Raw genomic sequence first — 25,406 nt, 5'->3', positions numbered from 1 at the left:
GAGACACCGGCACGGGACTGCCTAGCATACCCATATCACAGAAGGCACTGAGCTCTAAGAGCAAAGCTGAATTGTAGTAGCTCAAAAGAAATATAAGATTCACAAATCTAGAGACATCTCCGTCTCAAATACTCAGACTGTCTGTGCCAGACCTGTTTTAGAGCCTTTTGAAGACTACTGGTCTGATCAGCTACAGTCAGACATATTGTACCCCAACCCCGCTCCCGCAGTGACTTGGGATTTGATGCGGTCATCATGGTGACATCTGCAAGGAGCATCTGGAGACCCTCATCTTCTTTGGCTCTCTGGATATTGACTTTACATTGGGCCTTCTCTATCAGTGATGGATATTGATTTTTTAAAATTTGTTTATTTATTTACAAAACATATGCATGGGTGGTTTTTCCAACATTGACCCTTGCAAAACCTTTTGTTCCAAATTTTAAACACCTAATCCCTACCTCCTCCCCTAAGTGTCAGGTAGTCCAATACATGTTACATATGTTGAAATACATGTTAAATCCAATATATGTTTACATATTTATACACAATCTTGCTGCACAAGAAAAGTCTGATCAAGAAGAAAAGAAAAAGTGAGAAAGAAAACAAAAATGCAAGCAAATAACAACAGAGAAAGTGAGAATGCTATGTTGTATTTCATACTCTGTTCCCACAGTTTTCTCTCTGAGTGTAGATGGCTCTCTTCAAGTGATGGATATTGTTGTCAAATATACATCTTCCTGTTGTCTGCCTCATCTTGTTTTTAGGTCAGAGAATCGATAAGTAGAGATTATTTTCTATCTTCCAAGGTAACTTTAATGATTTTGATGTAGATAGGGGGAACACTTTGTTGTAAAAGAGCCCGTAAAGCACTCTTTGATTCTGCTGGGTAGGATTCTTTTTTGCATTAATGACCAAAGTGTCATTAAACAAAATTATTTCTGTCAGAAAATCTGCAGACTTTTGACATATGTGTATAAGATATTCTATTGGAGGAGACCCTTAAAGGTGCATTTGGTTTTACTAACTCAAATTTTTTTGTGGTTTTGTTTTGTTTTTTACAATCAATATCTTTAAGCACAATGGGATCTTGTATTCTTTATATCTTTCAATTATCTGATATTTGTAAAGATACCATTACTCTGGAACATTACAATAAAATATCCTCTCTTTATCCCTTGCTCAAGGATGGCCTTGATTTGTGTAGATTATTTTTATAAAATTGTTACATAGCTGGGAAGGTAAGAATATGCTTCATTGGTTGCTGATGTTTTCGAGAGTACTTTTTCATAGTAATAAAATTTGAAAAAATTTTTTTGCTATTTTTTCTTTCTTTACATACCTTGAAAATCATTCCCTCAATGTGCTCTCAGTTATATCACCTCTAGGACAGACTTCCTCTATCTACCATTGGTCTAGTTTATTATTTGTTCTTTTCAGTAACATATTTACCTTTTTTATAAGGGCAGAGCAGATTGTAATATTAGAGCCCAAATGTGATAGCTCCACTGTTCTCGAGGCTGAAAAGTTATAAATATTTTTTATAAATCTGTTCCTGTTTCCTGCATCTGTTGTTCTTCCAGTTTTATACTGAGATGCTTTTGGGATAACTTTGCTTAGATGGGTCTCTTATTAAGTTTTCTTTAATTTTTTTATACCTATTGCTTCTGTGTTCTATGAAATGATGATGCTCATAATCTCCCATCACCAGTTTCCATAAGCTCTTACATGAGTTTATATTCCAAATAGATGTCCCTCTTGATTCTCTCTGCTTAGCAAATTATAATAGCAGTCATCATCATCATCTTCATAATGCACAACCCTTTATGAAGTACTTCAAGATCTACAAAGCATTTATATATATTTATCTCATTTAATCCTCACAGTAGCTCGAGCAACAATGTATTAATGTGCCTGTCTTGTCAGGAATCCCCAAAATGGTCTATTTCTGTTTTTCACCATCTTTGCCATTTGATGTATGTAAGAGGAAACCCCAAAGTTGTTCTAATTTGCATTTTTATTTGTGATTTTAAGACTTTCTTTATATAGCTGTTAATATTTTGCATTTTTTCTAAAAACTTTTAACCACTTTATCTATTTAGAAGTGGCTCTTAAATCTTACATATCTGTGTTACTTCTCTGTAGATCTTGCATATTAGATTTTTACCATATGGTTTTCACACAAAATTTTTCCCACCTGACTGCTTTCCATCTTAGACTAATTATACTGATTTTCATCTTTCCAAAACTTTTAAATTTCATTTAATCGTAATTATCTAGTTTATCTTTTTTGATCTCCTTTATTCTGATTAGATATGAATCCCCTTATAACCATAGTTATAAAAAGTGTTTCCGTTTATTTCCCTGTAACTTTTTTGAGATAACCTTTTACATTTAGGTTGCATATCATTTTGGAGCTTTTGTTACAGATGGTGTAAGATCCTGTTTGAAATCTCTTTTATGTTAAATTAAATTATGTTAAATTTTTTAACTTAAACACTGAAAAGAATGCCTTTTTTCACATGCCCATATATCTATAAGTGAGTCTAAGAGACCACAAGAATCCCCTTTACCACCACCCCCTACCCCACACCTCTCCCGAACCCCCACCAGAAGCTGAACGATTTGCCTCAGCTTGAAAGTGGCAGAAGCTGGCTTCTCACCTCTGACTCTAGACCTGGCTCTGGGTAAATCACTTCATTTCCCTGTGCCTTAGTTTCCTCATATGCACAAGGAGGTGAGATGGCCTCTGATGTTCTAATTAACTCCAACATTTTATGAACAAGATTTGAATAGTGTGTCTTATTTTGCCTGGATAGAATATTGCACAGCCATGAATTTTTCCATTGGCACATTTGAATAACTATGTAAATAAACTCACGTTGTACATTTAAGAATGCCCTCAGAAAGTTTAAAATGTTTCTCTAACAAGTCTGTACTTTTAAAACTTTGTCTGGGCCAATAAAATGAAGTATAACTTGGCTTTCCATTCTTTTATTCATAAACATGAGAAGACTTCTCCATCTGTGTCCCTCTGACTCTGGGATAAGTTGGCTTCAGCCATCTGCCTTGCCCTTCTGGCTTTTGCATTTAACCTTCAGCTCCAAATTGAGTAGTTTTATGTGAAAAGAGTAAAATGTGGGAAGGGGCCTCCTAGAGCTTCAAGTTTTTTGAGAGGTGGCTTCATATTTGGTAGCAGCTAACAGACTATGCAGACTGGAAAGAAGCTTGGATCTGTCCATGGTGGGGGCCAGAGAGAAAGGGCCAAGAAAAAGCAGGGAGGAAGAGAAGCAAGGAAGGTGGGGGAGAGGGAGGAATTTTGAAAGGAGAGGGAATGAGGGAGAGAGTACGCTTGGAAATAAAAGAAGTAGAGAGATAGAAAGATTTCTTTTTTTCTTATCAAAGCTTTTCATTTTCAAAACATGCACAGATAATTTTCAACAATCACCCTTCCAAAACCTTGTGTTCCAAATTCTCTTTTCCCTCCTCTAGATGGCAAGTAATCCAATATATGTTAAACGTGTACAATTCTTCTATACATATCGATGGAAAGATTTCTTGTAAATAATTTTCTTTTCTAGAAAGACATAACTACCTACCAATTTAGTATCATTATCATATCTTTATTTATCCTGCAATCAATTAAAGGTCTCTAGTGATATGCTTATAGACTCAGGACTGTATTCTTTCCCAGTCAGCTTATATAAGGAAAAATAGTCTACTGAGTTTAATCCAAACACAGAACAGGCTGCTTTCAGAAGAATTGAGCTCCTTGGCACAAACAGTTCTGAATGACCATTTTTAACTTCAGCAAATATTTCAAAAAGTCTCCTCTGTATAAAGCACTCGGGTAAAAGAAGTATTGAATAGAATAAGATCTCTACCCTCAAGGAGTTTACAGTGCAGTAGGTAGAAGAGAAGGGGGAATGGAAGAAGCATTTATATCATGCCCACTGTATGCCAGGCACTGTGCTAAGTACTTTGCAGATATGGTCTCCTTTGACATTCGCAACAAATTCCAACATTATTCTTGGTCTCTCACTCTGTGTGAAGTCTTCCTAGATTTTTCTGAAACTGCTCCTTTCATTATTTCTTATAGCACATTAAAAGAATTTTACATTCATATCCATAATTTATCCATTCCCCAATTGAAGGTCAGCCTCTTAGTTTTAAGTTTTTTGTTACAGTAAAAAAAAAAAAAAGCTACCATATTTTTATACATGTTGGATTCTTTTTCCGTTCTCTTCAATCTTTTTGAGGTATAAGCCTACTAGTGGTTATTCCTGGGTCAGAGGGTATATACACTGTAGTGATTTTGCTCATTCTAAATTGCTTTCCAGAATGACAATTTCAATGAACATACCAATTCACAACTTCACTGACAATCTCCTAACTTAGCTGTTTTCTTCTTGAAGTAACTTCCTCCCCTATAATTGTAATTTTCCTTTTTTGTCATCTTTGTCATTTGGATAGTTGTGAGGTTGAAAATCAGGGTTATTTTAATTAATATCTTATTGATTATTAATAATCTGGAGCAATTTTCATGAGATTGTTAACAATTTGGATTTCTTTGAACATATGTGTATGCTTTATGTATGTATATATACATATAGGGGGTATATACATAAATATATATAGATAATCTACATGCATAGCTATAGATAATCTACATGTATAATATTTATATACATATATAGTTCCTAATTAATTGTTTTCCTTCATATTTTACCTGCATTGGTTTTGTTTGTGCAAAAAAAGTCTAATTTAGATAATCAGAATTGTTCATTTTATCTTTATTCTAAATGTAGAAATATGTTTAAAAGAATTGCACATGTTTAACCCATATTGGATTGCTTGCTGTCTAGGGAGGGGAGAGGGAAGGCGAAAAATATGGAACACAAATTTTGCAGCAATGGATGTTGAAAATTACTTTTGCATGTATTTTGAAAAATAAAAAATTATTATTATTATAAAAAAGAATTTGATCTTCATTTGATAAATTTGAGAACCATTAAACTGTGTTGAGCAGAACAATGACATATTCACATCGTTGGGGAACATAAGGCTAGTAGAAGTTTGAAAGATATATTGAAGTTGCTAAAATAGTAGGGGCAGCAAGGCCAGGTAGATGGTTATCTAGATGAAGGCCTGAACCAGGTAGGTAATATGGGAAAAGAGAGCAAGATAAACTGTCATGTTCAAAACTTAAGAACTGACAACTAAATTGGATGGAGAAGGGAAGGGAGAAGATCAAAGAAAATACTTAAGTTCTGAACATTGGTGATAGAGGAAATAAAGTTGCCATTAGCAAAAATAGTAAAAGTCAGAAGGAGGAAAGCAAGTTTTTGAGAGAAATTGTGTTCATTTTGGGACATGTTTAATTTTTAGCATCAATAGGACATTTCTATAAACAGTTGAGATGCTGAAACTTAGGGAAAAGGTAGAACTATAGTCATTGATTTAGCATTCGTACATAGATAATATTTGAAACCACAGGAGTGAATGTGATCATTGGGGGAAAGAGTACAGATAAAGGGTCATAAAGAAAAAGAAAAGCCAGCAAAAGAGACTGAAGAGATTGTTAAGAGGGAGGAGCACCAGAAAAGTGGTATATCTCAGAAGCCATTAAAAATGAAGAGAGTTCAAGGAAAGTGAGGACTGAGAATAGGTCTTTATTTTTGGCTACAAGGAAATTCCACTGGGAGATTCAGATGGAATTATGTAATTTGATATTCTTTTTTACAACTTGGAAGAAAGGTCAGGGCTATAGACATAGACGTTTGAATTATCTGTATATAACTAACTGCCCTTTGAAAAGGCAGTTTCCATAGAATGATAGGTACCAAAGGGTTTGAGTAGTGAGTGAATACTGAGGAATTGATGGCATCCAGTTTGGCAGTAGAAAGGACAGATGGGATGGTATCTTGATGGAGTAGAGTGTGGAGAAAAGGCTATTTATTTTAGATTTGGGAAATCCATTTATATGCAAATAAGGAGCCAAAAGGGGAAAGATTGAAAAAAATCAGAGAAAAGGAATAATGTGCAGGAAATGAGTTTAAAGCGGAAACGGTGGTAGAAGAATTAACCTTGTCAAGGAATCGACACCAAATACAGAGAAGTTTAAATACGGGAAAAAGAGTAGTTAAGGGGGCACCTGTAGGATGGCCTCTGTTTCCTAGTTCTTAGCTAGGAAGATGGATTGTTTGGAGGAGTGGCAGGGAGGAAGGTGAGGAAAGAGGAAAGAAAGTGAGGGAATGAGCGTGGGTTCCATTTGTCAATTAGATTGGGAGGAAGCTAGGTAAGTTTGGTCACTGTGATCTCTCAAGTTCCTCTGGTTCTTTGTGAGATGAAAGAGTAGTTATCATTTGCTTTTTGTGACCCATATTTTAATTTAAGCTATTCTCCATAAGACCATCATGAAGAATTAACGGAGGTTGAGCTTTAGATGTTACCCTCCTATTCTTCTGCCAAAAATTCCGTAAAGAGCGTGAAACCAATTTGGAATGTTGGCAAGCCTTTAATTCTACTGGTAACAATAATAGAGCAATTTCCATCCTACTAACCTTAAGTTTGTCATGTGATGAGTGTTTCAGCTCCCTTAATTAAACATTTGCTTTTAGCTCAGGGTGATGGTTTGCCAAATGCCGCTAAACATCAGGATACTTGGGAGAGGCATCCTCAATACCTGTTCAAGGGGAATTTCCGGAAAAGAAGTGATTTGAATCAGGATACTTTGCAAGAGGAGAAGCTAATATGTAAGTAATAAAGAGTAAATATGAGCCAAAGGCCTCTCTCATCTGATAGAAAAAGCCCAGGAAGCCGCCTGAATGATTCTTCCCACAGTAGCCCTTATTCTTTAGTTGGGTTGCTACTGCGAGGAATTTGGGGAGCAGGGTTTATGAGAGAGTTATTTATCTTTGTCTGTCTTCTAATTCTTCAACTGACTTCTTGAACACTGTGCCAGTGGGACTTGTATTACTAATTACAAATTCCCATATTGGCCATATTCACAAATGTGGCTCATTCTGCATATTTATTAATTCATCTCTCTGTCTTAAGTCAGAATTGTTTTTCTTTATACTGTTATTATTGTATACATTCTTCACCTGGGTACCTTTGCTTCAAACTACATCAGTTCATGCAGGTTTTTCCAGTTTTCTCTGAGTTCATTTCGTCTTTTTTTTTTTTTTTTTGGCTGAGGCAACTGGGGTTAAATGATTTGCCTTGGCTCACACAGCTAGGAAATGTTAAATGTCGCCAGATTTGAACTTAAGTCCTCCTGACTTAAGGCTGGTGCTCTATCTACTGTACCACCTAGCTGCCCCATTGTTGAAAAGAGCCACGTCCATCAGAGTTAATCATCACGTAATCTTGCTGTTGCCATATATACTGATCTCCTGGTTCTGCTCACTTCCCTTGGCATCAGTTCATGTAAGTCTCCCCAGGCTTCTCTGAAATCATCCTGCTGATTGTTTCTTACAGAACAATAATATTCCATAACATTCATCGACAATAACGTATTCAGTCATTCTCCAATTGAGGGGCAGCCACTCAGTTTCCAGTTTCTTGCCATTACAAAAAGGGCTGCCACAAACATTTTTGCACCTGTGGGTCCTTTTTCCTCTTTTTATGATCGCTTTGGGATCTAGACCCAATAAAAATATTGATGGATCAAAGGATATGCCCAGTTTGACAGCCCTTTGAGCATAGTTCCAAATTGCTCTCCAGAATGGCTGGATGTATTCACAATCCCACCAACAATGCATCGGTGTACCAGTTTTCCCACATCCCCTCCAACATTCTGCATTATCTTTTCCTGTCATTGTAGCCAATCTGAGAGGTGTGTAGTGGTATCTCAGAGTTGTCTTAATTTGCATTTCTCTGATCAATAGTGATTTAGAGCATTTTTTCATATACCTAAAAATGCTTTAATTTCTTCGTCTGAAGAGTGTCTGCACATGTTCTTTGACCATTTATCAAATGACTCAAGATATTATTAAGGCAGCTAGGTGATGTGATGGTTAGAGCACCAGGCCTGGGGTCAGAAAGATTAGAATTCAATTCTGGCCTCAAGTCACTTACTAGCTGTGTGATCCTGGGCAAGTCACTTCACTCTGTTTGCCTCAGTCTCTTCATCTGTCAAATGAGCTGGAGAAAGAAAGGGCAAACTACTCCAGTGTCTTTGCCAAGAAAACCCCAAGGAGGGATCATGAAGAGTCAGACAGAACTGAATAATGACTGAACTTGGGTCAATAACTGTGCTAAGCTGTGGGGAGACAAATAAGGACAAAAAAGTCTCCACTCCCAAGGAGCTCCCATTCGAATGAGGGAAGATAGTATGTAAATAACATGTAGAAAATTAGGTGCATAACAGTTTACATACAGAAGAGATAGGAGGTAATTTCAGAGAAGAAAGTACTAGAAGCTAGGGGAAGAGAGACAGGCTTCCTGTAAAAAATAGAATTTGAGCCAAGTCTGGAAGGAAGGCACAAATCCAAGAGTCAGAAGTGAAAAGGAAGGACATTCTAAGCACAGCCAGAAACAGCTAATAAAAAGCGAGACAGGAAATGGAGTATTGTATAATCAAGGAATAGTAAGTAGACCAAAATAAATGGAACCCAGAGGGAATGGAGGGAAATAATTTAAGAAGGTCTGAAATGTGAAAAGGGTGTGGGCAGTAAAAAGCCTTAAATGCCAAAACATACTTTCTATTTGATTTTAGAGGTAATAGGAACCACAGGAGCTTAGTGAGCAGGGATGGGATGTATGGATGTGTGTATGTATATGTGTGTGTGAGAGACATAGTCAGACCCTTGGCTTAAGGAAAATCCCTTTGAGTGAAAATGGAGTGGAGTGAGAGACAAAGCCTGGAAGACAAATTCTAAGAGAGAGGAGGATGAGGGTCCAATCACCGGGATAATTGTGTGTCCATGAGAGATCCTGTAAAAGTAGAAGTGACAAGATTGACAACAGCCTGGGTGAGAAATGGATGGGCATCTGGAGAACAATTTGGAACTGTGCTTAAAGGACTATCCAACTGTGCAGACCCTTTGACCCAGCAGTGTTTCTACTGGGCTTGTGTCTTAAAGGAGGAAAAGGGACCCACACGTGCAAAAATGTTTGTGGCAGCTCTTTTTGTAATGGTAAGAAACTGGAAACTGAGTGGATACTTATCAGTTGGGGAATGGCTGAATAAGTCATGGTATATGAATGTTATGGAATATTATTGTTCTCTAAGAAATGACCAGCAGAATGATTTCAGAGAGGCCTGGAGAGACTTATATGAACTGATGCTGAGTGAAATCAGCAGAACCAGGAGATCATTGTGCACGGCAATAGCAAGCTCATACAGTGACCAATTTGAATGGACATGGCTCTTTTTAACAATGAGCTGATTCAAGACAATTCCAATGGTTTTGTGATGGAGAGAGCCAAGCCGTGTGCACTCAGAGAGAGGCCTGTGGGAACTGAGTGTGTGGGTCACAACATAGTATTTTCACCTTTTTGTTGTTGTTGTTGTTTGCTTGCTTGGTTTTTTTCCTCTCATCTTTTCCCTTTTTGATTTGATATTTTTTGCACAGCATAAATATGGAAATGTGTTTACAAGAATTGCAAAAAAAATAATATGCTTGTTGATTGATTAACATTTGATAAGATCAATGCTGCTCAACAGCTTGTAAATTCAACGAGACTTGGAGAAAGCTCTCCCAGCAGGTTTGGAAGTAGGAGTCTTAAGAATAGTGAACAAGGAGCAGAGAGCCAAGTGAAGGAGCCGGTCAGGTAGAATAAGAGCTTAATCATTCCGTGTAATTATCTTTGTTATGATTCTCCAATGTCAGCCTGGGTAATTATGACTTTAAGGTACTCTGCTACAGATGTCGCTGCATTTGGTTCAGAAAAATGCTGGGAATACTGGTTTTGAGTGTCTGTTGAATTAGCTAATCGTTCTTTTAACTCTTTGAAAATTAATCAATGTAGTTGTTTCCTCCGTGCCAGGGAATTCATGTGCCTCCCCTACCTCCGGGCTTCTGTCCCAAATGGAGACAACCAATACATGGTTCTTCAAATCTGGATCATCTTCATTTTCCCAAGACAGTAAGTTGGGAAGTGTAGCTAGAAGGAAACATCGACTTGAATTTTTAATATTTAAATGCACTGAGGTAGCTTATAGTGGGAGGAAAAAAGTATACCTTTGTGTGCATAAAATCAGTTAGAATGAGTAGAAAAGAAGAGCCAGTTTCATGTCTGCAAGTCCTGACTGTGACATAGATAGGACACTTTCCTCCCAGTGACCCCTGGTGGCAAACCTCCCCATTTTACAGAAAAGGAAGCTAAAGCTCAAAGAAGTTGCTTTTTGGTGGTTGAGAACTGAGGGAGGATCTGACCCCAGGGTACCTGACTTAGGGGGACTAGGAGGAAGAAGTGGGGAGAGTTGAGGTCACCAAAGATAAAGTACTTTATCTTGATGGGGTCTCACCTCCTAGACCTGGAGCTGGACAGAGCCTCCGATGAGGAAACCGAGACCTAAGAGATGCAGAAAGATCAAATCATTTCAATATAGATTGGAGGAAAGATTTGAACCTCTTTGGCTGCAGAGCCATTCTTCCTCCACTGTACAGGACCTTGTCTGGGCTTAGGCAGGAGAGGCGGCGTGCTTTAAGAAGCGGCCTGTGTGACTGGCCAGTGGGCAACTACTTTTTTTTTAGTATAAATTCTTTTTTTTAAATGAAGTAAGTTCTCATTTAAAGAAATAATTCGGTTGCTTTTTACTCCCATTTTGCTTTTTGATGCTCGCAAATGAGTTGTAACAGTTTTTTGTTTTTAAAATATACAGATGAGGAATCACATCTGTTGCAAGAGTCTTTTAGATCCTTGCTGAACACTGTATGAAAAGAGTGATTTGGGCGTCACATTTGAGAGCTTAAATGAAGGACAGGCAGTGTGTTGGTCTGTCTGTCTGTAACCTCTGCTGCTTTTTCGTGCAACTGAATCCAAATCCAGCTTCAGACACCAGCTCTGTGACCTTGGACAGGTCACATAACTGCTGCCTCAGTTTCCTAAGCTGTAAAATGGGGGCAATGATGGTACCTACTTCTGAGTAAGGATTAAAAGAGAGGGTTGGTAAAAATTTTTAGCATGAAAAAAAAAAAGAAAAAAATTCTTAGCATGGTGCCTGACACATAACAGGCCTATTTATTCCCTTCACTCCTCCTAATAAGAGACCAAGAAAAGCACGTCCATAGTCTTTTATAGAAAAAAGCCACCGAATTCTTGATATTTCCAGGATTAGATCTCTCAGGTTTAAGAAGAAAACCGTTTCTCACTCCCTTTTTCTTCTCTAGGTTCTCTTTTATTGGATACATCTCTGTTTAAGAGCAACCAACTGCTCTTTGATGAATTTGGTGAAGGAAACCCGCGCCTTCGAGAACCTCGAAATCTCTTTGCTTTCTTCTCTAACGATGGGTTTCTGCAGGCTCCCCGATGGCCCATAGAGTGCGAAGTCATCAAGGAAAACATTCATCATATCGGTAATCTAACGTTATCGCTGCTTCCGTGAGCTAGTAGTAATGGGGCTCTGCCAAGTAAGGCTAACAACTGGCAAGAACTTTCAGCCTGGGCTCCTCTCACTTAGAGGGGTCACCACAGGTCTGTGCTCTGGCTCTTTACCTTTCAGCTTCAGAAAGTAAAAGATAATTATTTATCTAGACTTGTCAAGGTCAAGACCTGTGACTTAATTGGTCGTGGGATCCCCTACTGGGGAAATTCTCACCCCTGGTGAAGGTCAGAGGCTCCAGTAGTTTAGGGAATTGTCTTGGGGAAGAGCCTGGCTCGGTGAGAGCTCAGTTCACAAAGACAGTATTCATCAGAGGCAGTGCTTGAACCCAGGGATTCTAGAGTCCAAAGCTTATTTTTGGCCCACTTTCCCATATTTTTTGCATGACCACATTCTGGCAAAATGATTCATGTTATTCCCGGTCCACAAGTAACTGAAGCAAACCAGAATACAAATCTATTTGTTGAGAGAGGAGATAAGCCTTTCTATTATGTACTCATGTTAGTGTTTGCCATGCAATGTTTGCCGCACCCAGCATCAAGGTCACTGAGAATTGTCCTGGTGATCAGATAGTTGCTTTGTCAACTGAAAAGGCAAAGCGAGGAAAGTTGGATGGCCCAGTGGTGTGCCCTGCACCTGGGCACTTCTCAGAACTTCCCCACTGGGGTTAAGGCCGTCCTCATATCCTGCACCATTCCAGACCTTCAAACACCGTCCAGGCACTCTCAGTCCTGGCTGCCTCTTGTTATCTCTATTCCTTTTAGAAATCCCTGTGGAACCCTAAACTACTTCTGGGAAATGCACTTTGAGCCTCCATTCTAAAAGTCAGTTGCAGTGACCAGGCTGATTTACATTCTTGTCCTCAGTTACCCCAGGGAAGTTTTCATAGCCTTATTGTCCTAGCATCCAAATAACCCCACATGTGGGAGCTGCCAAGGGGAATGCTTTAGAAGGGAGAAGAAGTCTTTGTTGTGTTCCTCGTAGAAATGAACAGAGTAATTTTGGTAGTTTTGCTCCTCATTAGGTGGTTATTGACTGCCTGTTCCTGTTGGATGTCTCCTTTCAGAATGGGTCCCACCCAAGCCTGAGTATTTCTATCATCCTACAGGAAATGAGAAGGTACCGGAAATTGTTGGAGAGGGAAAAGGCACAGTGGTCTATCACATTGAATCAGGTATCCTCATTTTCCTCAAAAGGGCTTCATTGTGACAGCTGGAAAAATCTGTAATCACATAAATGAAAAGCAAATGAAGTATCTTTTGATGACTAGATTGATCAAAAATGTTGATATTTGTAGACGGTCAACCTCAATACTTTCACGGTTCTGCAGAAGTATCATTATTATTATTATTATTATTTTGGTTGTAAGCTTGTATTGTGACTTCCTTCTCTCTGAAGCAAATCTCACTAGAACTGCCTTCCAGGGAACCTGCTTTCCACCTCTCAGCTAAGTCACTGACACCATCTTTCATCCTTCCTCCTTCCCCCATTTCTTGATGGTTCACTTCCCAGTGTTCTATGATTTTTTATAAGACACATCATTCTGGGTTTGACTGATTTTTAAAGGAAAGATAGTTGTGGGGATGATTTGTACGTGATTATTATATTAAGAGAATGTGTATAAAATCTGCATTAAAAAAAAATAGAATCCATGAGTGTTTCAGTGGAGCTGTGATTTCACAGTGAATTGTAGATTCCAACTCATTTTCCCACTTTTCCACTTCGTGCCTTCCAAGGAATCCGTAGAGGACGGACCCAGCATCCCAGAGCCTTGCCACTTAGCGTGCTGGTGGTTTCAGGCCAGCTCTGGATCTGCCCCTTCCTTGTCTGATGCTCTTGTGACGTGACTGGCTTGCCTCCTTTTTCAGTCATCTTGTCCTGGATGATACATTTGCTGGTGTTGCTACACCTTGCATGGCTAGTAGCAGCCCCGAGAACATGAAGAATTGATGGGCCAGCTATGTCCCTGCTCTATCCATGACGATGTTTACAATTAGCTCGGGCACTTAATGTGAATCACCATGGATCTTTTCAGAAGCTGCACTTTAGCTGCTTGGAAGATCAGGAAGGGATCAGGAAGATCCCTTGAGTCTGAGCCCTATCCAGCGCCTGAAGGACACGGCCAGATTTCAGTGAATCCGTGTTTGCTTTGCAGCTGGCGGCCCATCTCTGCGTCCTCATGCTTTCTGTCCGTGTTTTTGTATAAAGCCTTCGTGGAGAATCTCCTCCACACTCCCTGTGGGTTGTAGAACATGTTGTGCCCGTCAGGGCTGAGCTTGGCCTGTCTGCCCGGTATTCCCTGTTCTCGTTGTTGCCAGTTGACCATGAGGATGTCTTTCACTGTGTCCCACGTTGTGTCATTGTTGGTAGCATGCTGCAGCCCGCCCCTGCCACGTCAGCCTGTCTTTCTCTTTTCTGGCTCATCTGTAGTTCTGGTTCTCTGTGACTTGAAAGCTCACAGCATTGCAGTAAGAATAGCCTCCCCAAAAAGCCTCACTTAGGTTAAGAGGAAAGCCACCATGCTGCCTCACTGCAAAGTACATAAAATGTCTCAGAGTCCACCTGCCAAAGCACACTCGACACTTGTAGAGTTACAAAGTGTTCCTTAAAGAAATAGAATCACCTCATCACAGAAGGAATATCCTCAGGGCTCCTGTCTGGGCCATGGCAAAAAAAAAAACAACAATGATAATACTACAGACAGCTCTTGAAAATGCCCCTTCTTCACCTCTGACACTGCCCCCCATCACCTGGCCCCTTGATCAGTACAACAGCTGCAGGACTGGGGTGTCCGCCTGTCCAACTCTCTCCCCATTCAGCCTCCGCTTAGTCACCAAAGTTACAGAATGTCTACACACGCCCAAGTCTAATCATACCCATTTCTTGACACTCTTAGCACTTTCCAGGAAACAGAGTCTCCAGTCTTTTTCACTTGGGAGATGTGCATCAGACAAGCATACTGATGCCCTTACTCTGTGGCCATCTGTCCCTCTTATCCTAGTTACTTTAAATGAGACTCTCTTCTTGATTGTCTCCTGTGTTTTGTTACTACTCTGTAGAATCTGCAACTTGGCTGCTATGGTCTCAATCATTTTCTTTGCTGATTCTCTAGGACTTTGTAAGTAAAACGTCACAAAATGCTACAAAACTTGGAGTAGCCCACTTGTCGCATGAAAAGGACATGTAGAGAACTTGAGTCTCCCTTTAGGAGGCATGAAGAAGGAGGTTCCTCCATCACTTTGATGGAGTCATAGCGGTGGCAGCCAGCTGTTGTCCAGTTAAAGGCTAGTCACAGCCGAGGAGCCTTCAGAAAGCTCTGTCTACACTTACCTGAGGAGTCAGTAAAGAGAAGCTTTGTTAGTCTACAGGGAGTCTTGTCTGGCTTTGGAGAATAGAACCAGCTATGATTGAAGAATTCAGTTCCTGAGGAGGAATGATTCCTTCTACAGAGAGAGGTGATAAATGAACATTTATTAAACACCAACTAAGCCGTGCCAGGAAACGGAATTACTTCCATTTGAAGTGTTTTCAGAAGATTCTGAAGAGCATATGGCAGGATAAGGTTCTGGACACTGGGGTCCCTTCTCGAAGTAAGTGGTCAAGCATTCAAGCTGCAGAAAGTGCAGGTCCAGTGGGCTGGCCATGTGGTTCACATGCTAATCATATAATCTAAAAGGTAGTTCATGACCACCCTGTGACTTAGGTGATCTTGGAGAGTTCCTAACCCTGAAAAATTCAGGGAGAATTCACACAGGGCCAGGTCACAGGGTGGTCAGAAGAAGTCATACAAGGACACTCTCAAGGAGCCCCTGAAGAACTTTGGAATCAAGTGTATCCCATGGAAGACACTGGCACAGGACCTCCCAGCATGGCGTGCCCTCACCAGAGAAGGGGCTCTATGAGCAAAGCAGAACTGCATTAGCCCAAAGAAACACGAGATGCTCAGAGAAGCTCCCAAATATTCACCTGGGCTATTTATGTCCGACCGTGGCTGAACATTCCAAGCTCGTATTGGTCTGACCGGCTACGGTCGGACACAGGGTGGCTCGACGTTAACGTGGGGGTGTCATTCTGCTTCTCCTTGATAACAAAGGGCAGCTGCCAAGCATGTGCCAGGCAGAGGGCTAAGAGCTGGGGAGACGAATAAGAAAAAGCCAAATCTGCCCTCAAGGAGCTCATGATCTAGCAAGGGAAGACAAAGTAGAAAAAGGCGCTGAAAAGGGGTGGGGTGAAGGGAAGGCCACAGCAGAGACAAGGGGAAGATGGTAGTAAATGAAGAGATGGTTTGGATTTTGAGCCCTCCATAAACAGGTTATGGGGAGCTTGTTGTTCCATCTTCCAGCTCTCCTGTCAAAGGGGAAGCTCTGATGAGTGTAAGGGCCAAGAGCTTTTCCTGGGGATGAGGGTGGGCCATGATGATGGCGGTGAAGCTCCAAGGAAGCAGAGAAGCTGGTGGCCACAGAGAGGAAGGGACTCTCTCTCCACTCTCCCCCCAATCAGCTCATCCAGGAGGAGACGCCATAGCCAGCACAAAGCAGGCTCACAGGTCCAGCTGAGAGCCTAGAAGGCAGAGGAGGCCTGAGGGCAAGTGCCCAGCAGGCCTGGTGCCCAGCAGAAGTTACCCCAGACAGAGAAAGGATGAGACTCTGCAGTGCTAAGCATGAGGTGCTTGATTGCACTTGGTGCCCTCACCCTCTGCTAGAATATTCTGTGTATGTGCCCATCTTTCACACCGATGTTGCATCTCCCTGGGCAAGACTTAGGGGAATGTGGGATCTACAGTTTGTGCTATAGCGTTTTAGTAAATGCTTTGAGATAATTGTGACAACTGGCTGACTGTTAAAGATGAATGCTTGTGAGCTCGAATTTCAAAATTACAGACTCACAGAAACTTGAAACTGAGGCAGCCATCCCACAGGGAACCAGGTTATCCAAGAGTGTCAGGCTGGGGATGATGGCCCCTCAAGGGCCACAGTTGTAAACCTATAGCTTCCAGGTAGATTATAATCTAATTCCTTCCCGGTCTCCACTAACCTCATCCTTATCCATCCTCAGCAGATCAAGAGATGGACCCAGGAGCTCCAGAACCCATGGCCAGGTGCCTAAAGCTTAAAATTCAGTGTGGCAGAAAGGGCCTTGAGGTTGGCACCTTGACTTAAGCAGTAGCTCTTGAAGCCTTTTGCCTTGGCTCTGGGGTGATTATCGGGTTCCTCCTAGGGCTTTTGGTTTTAGGGTGATGGAGGACTTCTCTTCTACATCCCCATTCTGACCAATAATGGCACTTTCCTCAGACAGTCTTGCTTTCTTCCTTTGATCTCCTCATATACCGCCCCTTCTCTTCTCTTGCCACAAACCCTGCATCCAAGTAAAAGGTGACTCTCTAGGTTGTGTACTCATTGGGGGAAGATTGTCCTTCCATTATGGCAGAATACAGCCTATTTGTGCTTTTCATCCCATCCAGTTCTCATAGAGTAACTCCTCCATGAAAACTTTTCCAGTGCCCTCTACACACACACACACACACACACACACACACACACACACACACACACACTTTTTCATTTTTTAGAATTCAGGGCTACCACATGAACTCCATCCTCTATCCCTTGTTGTTGCTATGTCAAAGCTTTATATGAAGAAAGGACTTGATAGCCATATGTTTGGTGTTCTTTTACTAAAGACCTACTCCAGTAGCGCAATGGTAGCCTGGCTTCTAGAAGCCTGTGCCAACAGAGCACAAATGAGCAGATCCAACCAAAGTAGAAATTTATGGGGCATCTGCTGGCTGACCGCCTCAGTCTTTGTTGAGGATCTGCCTCGCTAATGTCAGACTAGCTCGTCACCAAGCTTGGGTGCAAATCATTGAATTTTTCAGGGGTCAGAACTCGCCAAGACCGTTTAAGTCACAGAGAAGCCTATGTCAGCAGAGGAAGTACCCATCCTGACAAAATCACAGCTCCTTGGAGTTTGGCCAGAGGACATGGCCATGGCCAGGATAACGGTCCCCACAAGTATTTCTGTAAGTAGAGAAGACGGCTTATCCCAACTTCTAAGTCTGTCCATTTTCTCAGCCCCCCCGGGTTCCTATTTCACCAGCTCAAGAGTGGGAGGCAAACGAGGACTGATCAAACAACTTTCTATCAACTTGCAAGGCCCAGAAGATGATACCCTGCTGTTTGAGTCGAGATTTGAGAGTGGGAATTTGCAGAAAGCTGTGAGAGTGTGAGTAATATTGAAAAGGGATTTCTGGTGGGGATGGTGATTTGAGGGGCAGCTGAGAATTTCCTGCAAGAGTGGGATGAAATTTGAGATTAACTCTTGAAAGAAGGGTACAAATAAAAGGAAAAGCTGTAATTTACCATATTTCCTAAGGGCATCTTGCAATTGGAGTTTCTTCATTCTCTAAAAAAAATTAAAAGAGCAAGTTACTCCAGCTACCCATCTACCAAGCCAAGCTACAAATACAACCCTCGTTCAGACATGTGGCTTTTCTCTCACTTTAGTGTCTACCTTTGAGGTCAACCATTTTTCATGTTCTAATTCCAGTCTTCCACATGCTGTAGTCATTTCCCCATCTGTCCTCACAAAAATAGAAGCAAATAAGGAATAAAGTCTTTCAGTTATCCTTAAAAAATCAAAATTATATAACGCCAGTTTTACATTTTTGAAGTACATGTTTTGTTCATAAGTTTTGAAAGGAGACACCAAAGTGCAGTTGAAAGAGGCCTGCATGTGGCCTCCGGATGGAGGCCTGGGGTTCAATGCTGACTGCCATGGACTGTGCAACCTTGGTGCATTATTCTAGACAGAAGTCTCAGTGAGTGACAACATGAAGATGCTCACTTCTAAGGCAGCTACAAAATTTCCTAAGAGCTTGCAGACCACCATTGAAACAATAACACCAAAAAAAGGATACGTGTGTGTGTGTGTGGGGGGGGGGGGTATATTGCGTTGGGTTTGGGGCTGGAACATTATCATAACCTTATCTCAGGAATTACAGAGTTCCTGGACTTCTGGCCCTGGTCGAGGGCTTGAAGGCCTAAGCAAGTCTCTTCAGTCAATCAATGGATCGAGGACTTCTCACATTTAGTATGAAGGCTTTGATAGATTGATTAATCCAAAGGTCCAGACTTCCTCTGACACAAGGAGCTGTGTGCTTCTGCCTCACTGCCATCTAGTGGGTTCTAACCTTTAGTTCTGGGTCTGCAGAATGAAGCCTTCACCTAACTGTGGCACTGAAAACTGGCCCTGCCCGGAGCTTTAGACTAATGACAGCCCCAGCAGGTTCAGATCTTTGGGGCTGTCTGCTGAGCCAGGCCAAAGGAGCCTGGAGCCTTTTACAAATGTATGCCATTCAGGATCAGGACAGAGAAGGGTAAACTGAGCCTGGAGCTTTCCTGGGGGGTCATCATCTTGCCAGCTGTATCTGTCCCCGATCTCCCTCCTTCCCTTAGAAGAAGGCCCATTCTTGGCTAAGCCGCCCTCTGGAGACAGGTCACAAGCTTTCCATCCTTCAGTTGTTTATCTGTAAAATGAAGGCGATAACCGTACAATTGACCTCAAAAGGCTGTTAAAAGTTTCCAAAGAAGGGGTAGCCAGATGGCACAGTAAATACAGCCCCAGCCCTGGCTTTAGGAAAGACCTGAGTTCAAATCCAGTCTTGATTACACTTGATACTAACTGTGTGACCCTGGGCAACTCCCTTAACCCCAATTGCTTTGCCAAAAAGGAAAAAAAATCTGTTAAAAAAAAGTTTCCAAAGAAATACTGATTATAAAAGCCTCTATAAATGATAGGTAGCAAATATCCTGAGACCCAAAGCAAGAACAGGGGAGAATGGCACAGCCAGCTGCCAGTCAGACAGACAGAGCCAGACCCTGAGAAGGGGCTCTGAGGGAGCAAAAATAAACAAAACAAAGCTGGTCTTTGCCCTTGAGGGCAACTGATGGACCGGTAAGTAGGAAATAGGGCTGAGAGTCAGGAAGAAGGGTTCAGCGCCCACCCGGCCACATGCTGGATGTAGACTCTTAGGGAAGCCTCTTAGGCCTTCTCTGGTTTTGTCCCTTGCAGAGACACCTATGATTATGAACTCACTCTTCGAACCGATCTCTACACTAACAAGCACACTCAGTGGTTTTATTTCCGAGTCCAGAACACCAGGAAGGAGATCACCTATCGCTTCACCATCGTCAATCTGCTAAAACCCAAGAGCCTCTACACCACAGGGATGAAACCGCTCCTGTACTCCGAGGTGGACGCCCGCACCCAGAACGTGGGCTGGAGGCGAGCGGGGGACGAGATCAAGTACTACCGGAAAGCTGCCGAGGAGGGACAGCCGACCTTCTACTGCCTCACCTGGACGGTCCGCTTCCCGCACGACCAGGACACCTGCTACTTTGCTCACTTCTACCCCTACACATATACGGACTTGCAGTATTACTTGCTGACGGTGACCAACAATCCCACCCAGTCCCAGTTCTGCAAGCTCAGGACTCTGTGTAGAAGCCTGGCGGGCAACACTGTCTATCTGCTCACCATCACCAACCCGTCCAAGACTTTGGAAATGGCCGCAGCAAAGAAAGCAGTGATTCTGAGTGCCCGAGTCCACCCCGGGGAGAGCAACGGCTCCTGGATGATGAAAGGATTCCTGGACTTCATCCTCGGAGACTCCCCCGATGCTCACCTCCTCAGGGACCTCTTCATTTTTAAGGTGGTCCCCATGCTAAATCCAGATGGGGTGATTGTGGGGAATTACCGCTGTTCACTGGCGGGCAGAGACCTGAACAGGCACTACAAGACCATCCTGAAAGACTCCTTCCCCTGCATTTGGCACACCAGGAACATGATCAAGAGGTGAGGAAGACGCTTGGAACCCATTTGTAAAAACAGTCCCATTGGTTGATAAAAGAAAGCTGGCTTGAATGAGAGGCTGGGACCATGTCCCGCCTTGTACCCTGATAGCCCCAAGCTGGGCTGATGGATTGGTCATCCAAAAGTGATCACGCTCAGATCACACAGTCCAGGGCGCTTCTGGTTTTGCCATGAGGCCCTCCCCTTCAGACATCCGGGACCTAGTGAAGATGAGCAAATGAAAAGAAAATGCCTGTGAACACACTCTGCAGACTCCTGAAGGGCCCACTAAACCTATCTGTAGACAAGGATTGGAGGAAACGGTCCCCAGGCAGGGTGGGTGGCCTCGTTAGCCTGCCCAGGGTCCATGGAGGCATGGAGGGAGATTGGCACAGAGCAGGAAAGCACTTCAGACAGAGGGCACAGACATATGTGGTCTCTGGAGGGGGGCATAAGCCAGCTAAGGACCAGAGATACTTAGCAGATGTGTTTGCTTTGCCAGTCATTGCCATCACTGGCCCAGGCTACCCAGAGCACTTCCTCTTCCTAATGTGCTTACTCTGTATTCTTTTATACTGCGATCATCTGCGATAGCCATCTCCTTAACTGGACTATAAGTTCTGTGAGAGCAGGAACTGTAGCTTCCTTTTTTTTTTTTTTTCACTATCTTCACTCATCACTTAGCTCCATGCTTCATACATGTTAAATGCTTATTCAATTTTTTGTTATTGATGCACTTAATGTGCCTCTTTCCCCAGCTCCATCTCATCTCTCATCTTCTTTCCACCTCTATCTCAGAGCAAAAGACTTCAAGTTAACATTATTACTTCTGAAAAGGGCTTATCATATAATCCTTTCATGGTCTCTGTGACTTCCTTCTTTTGTCAAGATCTCTTTAATATTAGAATGTGAGTTCCTTCAAGGTAGGAATAGCCTCTCTTTATAAAAGTGTTTAACCAGCCCTTAGCATAGTATCTAGCAGTTCATTGATTCATTCATGTGAGTCACTGACAGTCTCTGGGAAGGTAAGGGAAGAGCCACACACACCAACTTAACTCAGCAATTATTTATCACGTGGCTCCGGTGTGCAAGATATTCCCAGGAACTGAGTACAGACCCTGACCTCAAGGAACCTAACAGAGATGGACAGATGGCAGCTTCTAATAGACATCGAATAATAAAAGGGGATGATGGGACAAAGGTGAGAGCTGTAGGGGCTGTATCTAATGAGACCTTGATTCTGTAGAGTCCTTGAAGAGCGGGAGGTCCTGCTGTATTGTGATTTCCATGGGCACAGTCGCAAGAACAACATCTTCCTGTACGGCTGTAACAGCACCAGCCGCAAACAATGGCTTCATGAGCGAGTCTTCCCTTTAATGCTGAGCAAAAATGCCCCAGATAAGGTAAGCCTGGGAGAGGCTTTTCTGCTCACTCATAGCAAACGAGACGATCTTTAAGGCCCCTTCCAGCTTTAAGTCTTATGATAAGAAAGTTCTGTTTTCTCTATGCAATTTTCATGATTGCCCCTATATTTCATGGACTATTCTGTTAGAAGTAAGTCCCAGCAAAAACTTCTTTAGGGTTAGAAGAATGTTTCCAAGTGAGGTTCCAGAGAATCACAGTACCCACTTCTCTTGGGCCAAATGTGTGATGACTGCATTAGTACCTTGGATACTTAGAATCAGCCAGAGTCAAGATAAGCAAAAGTCCTTAGTCTTTATTCTTGATCTTTAGAGGTCAGATTGAATTGGATGGAAGCAGAATCTCCGCGACCTTCCTTCTTCATCTTATGCCCAGAGTAACCCTGGCTAAGCCTTATTCCACCCGCTAATCCCTCCTACAATTCTCTGTATACAGCAATTATCGAGCCAGCACAGGATAGTGGGAAGGGCCATTTTCCAAGCATATGCCCATAGAGTATTGTCCAATCAGTAATTAGCCTTGAGTGCTCAAACTGACCTCAGTGCATCGACTCAAGAGTTTCAGCCCTTTACCCAAATGCTTATGCTTTTAGTAAGTGAAAAGCTCTTAACTCTGTGTGGCACCAGAAGAAGAAATTACATAATAGATAAGCCAGTAAATTCTTAAGGTTATATAATCTGAAACACCATCCTACCTGCCTCAAATTTGCAAATAATAAAAAGGCCACTCAGGAATTGATAAAAGAGGCTTCAGATAATAAAGCATATTTAGAAACAATTCTGCAGCTGAGAGAGATGCATATGATAATAATCTGTGATAACTTGAAAGTGAAAATCCAATTTTTAAAAAAAACTATAAGATGATCTTTACTAAATATGCAGGATAAGGAAGCAGTTGGTTGAGCTCTCCTAAATATCTAATCTGATGTTTGATCCTAGTGAGGTGACCCTCTAGAAAGTCTCACATTTGAACCACAAGTTTGGTCAGGTCCTACCAGGCTGATAAAGATCTAGAGAATAGGCCTGGCAGCGGATTCTCTATCTGTGACCCGAAAGCCAGACTGGCTGACGTTGACGTGGCTTATTCTCGCCATAATTTGGACTAAGACCTCATGGAGGCCACTTAGCTAAAGTCTCTAGGGGATGTCATCTGTATCAGTTGAAAGAATAGCTACATCACTGAAAAAAATAGATCTTTGACAAGTAACTGGTTAGAATAAAAGATGTTTTTGGATGGTATAGACCTCCTATATAAAATTATCTCTTCACATACTCTGTATGAACTAGTAGAATGTGGCCAAATACCACTGTAAAACATGGAAGTGTCTGCTGTTTTCATCTCTAAAATTGGCAGGGACTCCACGTGAAGAAGGGATGAGATTTGTTCTTTTTGGGGGAGGAGCTAGAAAGCAGAACCAAGGCAATGAGTAGATATTATAGAAAGTCACATTCAAACCTAATGTCAGGGAAAGCTTTCAGCTGATCCAGATGATCCTAAGATGACTTGCTCCAATAGGGGACGTAATTCTCCTCTTTCAAAGTCTTCAAGGAGAGGCTAAATATCCATTTGTGCCATATTTCATAGTGGAGATTTCTTTCCAATTGTAGATTGTTTTGGATGCCTGCTATGATCCTTCAGATTCTGTGAGGGATCCAAACTAATCTACAATAGAACTATGATTTCTATGGTCCCCTCCATGTTATAAAATGTTACGTGATTGTATGCACAGTTCAAAATGCTGTGCTAAAGAACTCTAGGAATACGAGAATTATGTAGAACATCAAATTCTATAGCATAGCTATAAGATACATGATATAAAATGTGAGAGGTCTTTTCAAAGACTGTTATAGTCAGGAACATTGACACTAGGGATTGAAGTTGAACAGGACTTTGAGGAAAGAAATTAGCGGGGAAAGTGCAGATGCCATTCAAAAGTAGGCGTCCATGCAGAAGACACCCTCGGGGAGGGATGTGAGTAGTAGGCCAGAGGGCCGGGTAGTGAGGTCACGTAAGGCACATGTCTTGGAAAACACACTGGAGCCCAAGGAGAATGTCAGATGATAGTGGAGAGATTGATTTGGGGTAAAGGGAGTCACATGATAAAAAAGAAAGTAATAACAAATTTCTGATGAGGTAAAAAAAAATTTGTAACATCATAAAGAGTCTGTATTCCCATAAGGAAGTCAGAATTGACGATGGAAAAACAAAAACAACTTATTGTTGAGTGTTCTTGACTTTTAGCTGTCCACTAACTGAGTAGCTGGATTTCTCTTCAGTTTTCCTTCCGGAGTTGTAATTTTAAAGTGCACAAGTGCAAAGAAGGGACTGGACGGGTTGTGATGTGGCGGATGGGAATCCTGAACAGCTACACTATGGAGTCTACCTTTGGAGGGTCAACATTAGGTAAGGAGTCCTTTCCCCTAACAGTATGAGGACAAGCCAAATCCTTGTAGAGTCCTTGTAAAGATATGCATAATTTAATTATTGTTAATTTACTTTAACCTGAGGAAATGTTTTGCCATCTACCTGTCATTTGAACTAACACTGATAATAAAAATGAAACAGAAGCTTCTTAGAAAATACTGGCCTCCCCCAAAGAGAAAGAAATACTGTATTTTCGTGAGAACATGATATTTTGTATTTAATGGTTGACAATTTTTTTCAAAGATGTTCCAACGGAGTCCACTTTGAAATGTCTGCTAAACAATTGGTTATGTAGGATTAAAAATCAAGAGAATGAGATACTGCACTTGGATGTAATGATTTGATATTGATTGTCATAGAAATGATAAGGAAACTTATAGGAACATTAGGAGATCAGTGAGAGATTGATAGGGAGAAAGAAGAGTGAGCACAGAACATAGGGAAACAATAGCCAGGCTTAGGGGACATGACTTGGACAAACTCTATGTTCCAAATTTTTCTCCTTCCTTCCATCCATCTCCTCCCCTAGACAGCAGGTAATCCAATACAGGTTAAACATATGCAAGTCTTCTAAACACATTTCCACGTTTATCATGTTGCTCAAGAAAAAGCAGATAAAAAGGTGAAAAAAATGAGAAAGAAAAAAGCCAGCAAGCAAATAACAACATAAAAAAGGTGAAAATACTGTGTTGAGATTCACACTTAGTTCCCACAGTCCTCTCTTTGAATGCAGATGGCTCTCTCCATCATAAGTCCTTTGGAATTGGCCTGAATTATCTCATTGTTGAAAAGAGCCAAGTCTATCACAGTTGATCATCACATAATCTTGCTGCTGTGTACAATGTTCTCTTGGTTCAACTCACTTCACTTACCATCACGTCATGTAAGGCTCTCCAGGCCTCTCTGAAATCATGCTGCTGCTCCTTTCTTATAGCATAATAATGTTTCATTAAATTCATATACCATAACTCATTCAGCCATTCCCCAACTGAAGATTTCAACTCAGTTTCCAGTTCCTTGTCACTACAAAAAGGGCTGCTACAAAGATCTACTAGAAACACTATTGGATCAAAGGGTATGCACAGTTTGATAGCCCTTTGAGCCTAGTTCCAAATTACTCTCCAGAATGGCTAGATGTATTCACAGTCCTACCAAC

At 41.6% G+C, this 25,406-nt stretch overlaps 1 protein-coding gene across 8 annotated transcripts in view; it reads left to right on the top strand.

Annotated features, from left to right (window-relative positions):
• The window catches only part of AGBL2 (AGBL carboxypeptidase 2), a 60,101-nt gene that overhangs the window by 6,406 nt on the left and 28,289 nt on the right, over positions 1–25,406 (top strand). For 5 of the 8 annotated variants that reach the window (XM_051963842.1, XM_051963841.1, XM_051963848.1 and 2 more), the window contains exons 4-12: positions 6,621–6,755; positions 9,997–10,095; positions 11,343–11,528; positions 12,621–12,728; positions 17,430–17,573; positions 17,707–17,776; positions 19,625–20,407; positions 21,651–21,807; positions 24,103–24,229. In XM_051963842.1, coding sequence (XP_051819802.1) covers positions 6,621–6,755; positions 9,997–10,095; positions 11,343–11,528; positions 12,621–12,728; positions 17,430–17,573; positions 17,707–17,776; positions 19,625–20,407; positions 21,651–21,807; positions 24,103–24,229 — 1,809 coding nt within the window. Of the gene's footprint in view, positions 1–6,620; positions 6,756–9,996; positions 10,096–11,342; positions 11,529–12,620; positions 12,729–17,429; positions 17,574–17,625; positions 17,777–19,624; positions 20,408–21,650; positions 21,808–24,102; positions 24,230–25,406 lie in introns of all 8 variants that reach the window. The other 3 variants (XM_051963844.1, XM_051963843.1, XM_051963845.1) reach the window with 3 other exon arrangements.

Source organism: Antechinus flavipes, chromosome 6, assembly GCF_016432865.1.
Source record: "Antechinus flavipes isolate AdamAnt ecotype Samford, QLD, Australia chromosome 6, AdamAnt_v2, whole genome shotgun sequence".
Lineage (NCBI taxonomy): Eukaryota > Metazoa > Chordata > Mammalia > Dasyuromorphia > Dasyuridae > Antechinus > Antechinus flavipes.
The sequence above is the reverse complement of the archived record's forward strand: the minus strand, read 5'-3'. Positions and strand labels throughout refer to the sequence as shown.